General features: G+C 37.7%; 1 protein-coding gene across 6 annotated transcripts in view; it reads left to right on the top strand.

Moving 5' to 3' along the window:
* Window positions 1-487: 487 nt before the first annotated feature.
* Window positions 488-6,000, top strand: part of NAALAD2 (N-acetylated alpha-linked acidic dipeptidase 2) — a 56,846-nt gene continuing 51,333 nt past the window's right edge. For 4 of the 6 annotated variants that reach the window (XM_057507143.1, XM_057507142.1, XM_057507141.1 and 1 more), the window contains exons 1-2: window positions 488-866; window positions 1,511-1,622. In XM_057507143.1, coding sequence (XP_057363126.1) covers window positions 503-866; window positions 1,511-1,622 — 476 coding nt within the window. In that variant the 5' untranslated portion in view covers window positions 488-502. Of the gene's footprint in view, window positions 871-1,510; window positions 1,623-6,000 lie in introns of those variants that run through there. The other 2 variants (XM_036923267.2, XM_036923264.2) reach the window with 2 other exon arrangements.

Here is a 6,000-nt window from a genome sequence, read left to right as displayed (position 1 = left end):
TTTTAAGAAAAATGCTCTATGAATGCGATAGGAGGGGGAGGACAGGGAAGATGGCATTCGTGGAGAACGTGCTGTCAGTTACCGTTCAAGGCACTTTCAGTGGTTCATCTTACTAATTTGAATCTACAACATTCTAGACAGGGAGGGAAAATCCCAGTTACAGACTAAGAAAGTGAGAGTTAAAGAAATCTGGAGACGTGTAAAGTAAGGGGCAACGAAAGAAGTCAATCCCATCAGTTTTGATGTTGCCGCCCATTATTGAATGTGCTAATAGTGGAGCAGCAGGACCAGAAATGTTTCCCAAGTGTGACCAGTTAGAAATTAGGGCAGAGAATCTGGTAATCAACAGAGAGGAGAGGCCGTAGATTTAATTGCACTTTGCTTCCCAAATTCAGCAGTTTCTGGAATGGGGGGTGGCAGGGTCAACAGAATTTTTAGGAGATAATTAGCATTTTCTGGAGCCCACCGTGGACTCCAGCTGCGTTACTGCGGAGTTAACAGAATGCAAGTCGCCCGCCAAACGAAGGAATGTGTCTCCTCCCGCTGCAGGACTTCGTCTGTCCGCCTGAGGCCTCCCGGGGACGGAAGGGGCCGGGAGCCCTTTGGCTCTGGTTTGCGCGGCCCGCGGCCCGCCCCGGAGGGCGGAGGCAGGGCTTCGCGGAAGGTCATTGGCGCCCGTGCTCCGGGGCGGTCTGACGCTCACCGCGTGCCCGACGCGCTCTCTCTTCGCCCGCAGTCCCGAGGCTCGGCCCTGCAGCCGCCGCTCCGAGCTCAGTCGCAAGGAAGCCATGGCGATGTCCAGGGGCCGTCTGTACCTTTGGATGTGCTTGACTGCAGCCGTGGCCTCCTTCCTGGGGGGATTCATGGTGGGTAAGTGTCGGGGCGCCTCCCCGCCCGAGCACAGGCTGCCGCTCCTCCCTGCAGCCGGGCCTCCCGGGACGCGGGCGTGCTGTGCGCAGCGCTTATCCCGCCGGCGGAGCTTGCCGCGTCTGGCGAACTCCGCGAATTTCAGCAAAACTGCAACCGATGGCATTAATGTGTGCCTGGAATTTAAATGTCTTAAATGCTTAGTGAGCTCAGGGAAGGGCTGCTGGAGAGACAATTTAGAGCTGCCACTGTCTGCAGGGATGAGACAGATGGTTTCATTTCCAAGCGCTATTAAATGAGTCCAAACTTGCTGCTAATTTGTGTAGCGCTGCAAAAACACAGCTCTTCCCTCATCATTTATTAAGTAAATAATTTTGGAATGTGCCCTGTGTGTCAGGCACTGTGCTATGATCTAGATCCCCGGGGAAAACAAAAAAGACAGAGGCCAGTGCCTAAAAGAACACCCCATATAAAATTACATTACACAGCATATTTTGAAGGTTTTCTGTATTTAATAGGAACATTTTCATAAAGCTTACCATACTATTTCTTAAGTAAGGGGCATTTTTTGGCTTCTGGTTTTTATGAAAGTCAAAAGCAATTACGTGTGTATGTGGTATGTATATATCTGTTCTCCACACAGGGTGGTTTATTAAACCTCTCAAAGAAACAGCCACTTCACTGCGCTATCACCAAGGTCTACGGTGGAAACTGGTATCCGAGATGAAAGCCGAAAATATTAAGTCATTTCTTCGGTAAGTTTGTTTTGCCCACTTTGATCTCAAAAATAGTGTTTGAAACATTGCAGTTTTTATTGACTAGATTTTATTCATGCCGGTAATCTTAGTGTGAAATAATGATATCACAATTTATGATAGTTTAAAATGTCTCTTTAAACGACTCTTAAGGTCAAATCTCTTTGTTGCAGAAGTAGGTCTTCTCTAACTTCAGCTGTGCAAAAAGTATCTGCTTGCTGTATTAAGAGATGTTTCAACTTCGTGAATTTTGGACTGCAGCTGAATGCTAGCTACTCTTTGTTTCTTAGGCCTAGTTTAATCAGTAGTTTTATTTAAACGTACTCTGATCAGGAAGATTTAAATGGTTGTAAACTCTAGTTTGAGAGAAGGAGATGAAAGTTTCAGATTCTGTGTGCCACAAATTAAACCTTTATCCCAAGTTGCAAATATAAGTAACACAAATAGGACAAAAATGACAGGAGAAGGATTAGTGCAAATTGACCAGCATTTATGCATGGAAAAGAGTGACTTTCAGGGGAGTGGTTTAACTCCTTGAAGGCAGTCACTATAATCTTTATTTCTGTATTCAGATTCTTCTAAAGGAGTGTCGTTAAAAAACAAAACAAAATCAGCTTTATTGAAGTATACTTTGTATAAAATAAACTGCATCCATATAAAGCCTGGAATTTGAGAGTATGACAAATGTGTAGTAAACTCAACAGACCTTTCTCAATGGAGGTACAGAAATTTTACACCATTACCTTTGTAGTTTATTCCTCCCTTCACCTCTAGCCCAGGGTAATCACTGATCAGTTTATGTCAATATGGGTTCCTTTGCATTTTCTAGAATTGTATGTAAATGGAATCATACACTATGTGCTCTTTTGTGTTAGTGTTCACCAAACATAATGATTTTGGAATTCATCAGGTTGCTGTTTCTATCAGCAGTTTATTACTTTTATTGCTGAATATCATTCTATTGTTTGGATGTACTACAATGTATTATTAATGGATCTTTGAGGTGTTTTAGTTTTTGGTTATTGTGAACAAAGCTGCTATGAACATATGTTTACAAATTTTTTGTAGGTATGTTTTTATTTCTTTTGGAATGGTTGTGTTGAATGAGAAGCATGAGTTTAGTTTTTAAGAAAATGCCAAACATTTCAAAAGTGGTTGTGTCATTTTATGTATCTATTATGTATGAGTGTACTTGTTGCTCCATGTCCTGGTCAGCACTTAGTATGGTCCCTTGTTTTAATTTCAACCATTCTAATGGGTGTATAGTGTTATCTCATTGTGATTTTAAATTGCATTTTCCAGATGACTGGTCATATTAGGTGCCTTCTCATATGCTTATGGACATTTGTACAAATTCCTTATAAATTATCTGCTCAAATATTTTCCTATTTTACATTGTTTTCTTATATTGAGTTGTAAGAGTTCTTTATTTTGGGTACAATTCCTTTGTCAGACATGTACTGCGAATATTTTCTTCTGTTCCAAATTTTTAATTTTGGTAAAGTCCAGTTAATGAATTTTTGGTTTTATGTTTCATATTTTATGTCCTGACTTTGTCTATCTATGAGAAGTTGTGAAGATTTTTATTTTTGTTTTCTTTTAGAAATTTTATAATTTTAGCTTGCACACATAGGTCAGGATCCACTTCAAGTTAATTTTTGTAAATGGTATGATGTAAGAGTTCGTTTTTTAAAAATTGAAATTAGTTGATATACCATATTAGTTTCAGGTATACAACATAGTGATTTGACAATTGCATGTATTATGAAATGCTGACCGTGATATGTGTAGTTACCATCTGTCACCACATAAAGTTGTGTAACTTTATGTGTAACTGCAACAGTGTTGTGTTATTGAATATATTCCTTATGCTGTACCTTTCATCCTTGTGATTTATTTATTTTATAATTGGAAGTTTGTACCTTTTCATCCCCTTCACCTATTTTGCCTGTTCCTCTCCATGCCCTACCTTATGGTAGCCACCAGTGTGTCTGAGTCTGTTTCTGTTTGTTTTGTTTTTCAGATTCCACATATAAGTGAAATCATTTGGTATTGGTCTTTCTCTTTTCTGACTTATTTTACTTTGCATATTACCTTCTAGGTCTGTCCATGTTGTCAAAAATGGAAAATTTCATTGCTTTTGATGTCTAAGAGTTATTGCATATATGTACCCCATCTTCTTGGTCTATTGGTCTATTGATCCATAGATGAAGATTCAGTTTGCTTACCTATATCTTGGTTATTATAAGTAATGTTTCAGTGAACCTATGGGTACGTATATCTTTTTGAATTTGTGATTTTATTTTCTTCAGGTAATTATCAAGAAGTGGAATTACTGGTTCATGTGGAATTCCTATTTTTAATCTTTTGAGAAACCTCCATACTGGTTTCCATGGGGCCCACCAGTGGCAACAGTGCTGAAGGCTCCCCTTTCTTTATGTTCTCACCAACATTTGTTATTCCTTGTATATTTTATAATAGCCATTCTCTCCTAGTGTGAGGTGATACCTCATTGTGGTTTTGATTTGCATTACCCTGATGATTCGTGATGTTGGGCATCTTTTCATGTGTCTGTTGGCCATCGGTATGTCTTTTTGGGAAAAATGTCTATTCATATCCTCTACACCATTTTTGGTGTTGAGTTGTATGAGTTCTTTATGTATTTTGGATATTAACTCCCTATTGGATATATCATTTGCATATTCCCCTATTCAGTAGATTGCCTATTTGTTTTGTTGATGGTTTCCTTTGCTGTGCAGGAACTTTTTACTTTGATATGATCCACTTGTTTATTTTTGCTTTTGTTTCCTTTGCCTGAGTACACATATCCAGAAAAAAATTGCTAATGCTGATGTTCAAGAATTTATTGCCTATTTTCTTTTAGGAGTTTTTATGGTTTCAGGTCTTATATTTAGGTCTTTAATCCATTTGAGTTCATTTTTGTTTATGGTGTAAGACAGTAGTCTATTTTATTCTTTTGCATGTAGCTGTCTAGTTTTTCCAATACCATTTATTGAAGAAAATGTCTTTTCTACATTGTATATTCTTGCCTCCTTTGTCATATATAATTGACTATATAAGCGTGGGATTATTCCTGGACTCTCTATTTTGTTCATTTGATCTATGTGTCTATTTTTGTGCCACCACCATACTGTTTTGAATGCTGTAGCTTTGCAGTATAGTTTAAAATAAAGGCATTCATGTGATACCTCTAGTTTTGTTCTTTCTCAAGATCGCCTTGGATATTTGGGGGTCTTGTGGTTCCATACAAATTTTAAGATTATTTGTTCTAGTTTTGTGAAAAGCACCATTGTTATTTTGATATGGGTTATTTTGAATCTGTAAATTGCTTTGGGTAGTATGACCATTTTACCAATATTAGTTCTTTCAATCTGAGCATGGAATATCTTTCCATTTGATTACATTATCTTCAGTTTCTTTTATCGGTACCTTATGGTTTCAGAGTACAGGTCTTTTGCTTCTTTGGTTAAATTTGTTCCCAAGTATTCTATTCTTCTTGATGCAATTGTAAAAAATGGGATTGTTTCTTAATCTCTCTTTCTTCTAGTTCATTATTAGTGTATAGAAATGCAACATTTATTATATTAACTTTGTATTCTGCAACTTTACTGAATTCACTTATTCGTTCTAATAGTTTTTTAGTGGCTTGGGGTTTTCTATATGTAGTGTTATGTCATCTGCAAATAGTGACAGTTTTATTTCTTCCTACTAATCTGGATGCCTTCTATTTCTTTTTCTTGTCTGACTGCTCTGACTAGGACCTCCAGTACTATGTTGAATAAAAATGAACTTGTGCATCCTTGTCTTATTGCTGATCTTAGTGGAAAAGATTTCAGCTATTCACCATTGAGTATGATGTTAATTGTGGGCTTGTCATATCTGGCCTTTATTATGTTGAGGTTTGTTTCGTCTATATCTTTGTTGTGAGTTTTTATCATGAATGGATGTTGAGCTTTGTCAGATGCTTTCTCTGCATCTTCTGAGATGATCATATGGTTTTCATCCTTTTGTTAGTTGATTTGTGGATATTGACTATCCATCCCTAGAATAAGTCTCACTTGGTCATGGTCAATTATCCTTTTAATGTGATTTAAAATTTGGTTTATTAATGTTTTGTTGAGAATTTTGCATTTATACTCATCAGGGATATTAGTGTCTGATTTTCTTTTTTGTAGTCTTTGTCTGGTTTTGGTATCAGGGTAATGCTTGTCTCATAGAATGAATTTGGAAGCGTTCCTTTTTTTTGGAATAGTTTGAGAAGGATTTGAATTGACTCTTAAGCACTTGGAAGAATTCACCTGTGAAGCCATCTTGTCCTGGACCTTTCTGTTTTGGGAGTTTTTTTATTACCAATTCA

Source organism: Manis pentadactyla, chromosome 9 (genome assembly GCF_030020395.1).
Source record: "Manis pentadactyla isolate mManPen7 chromosome 9, mManPen7.hap1, whole genome shotgun sequence".
Classification (NCBI taxonomy): Eukaryota; Metazoa; Chordata; class Mammalia; order Pholidota; family Manidae; genus Manis; species Manis pentadactyla.
Note: the sequence above shows the minus strand (reverse complement) of the source record. Positions and strands in the feature narration are given on the sequence as shown.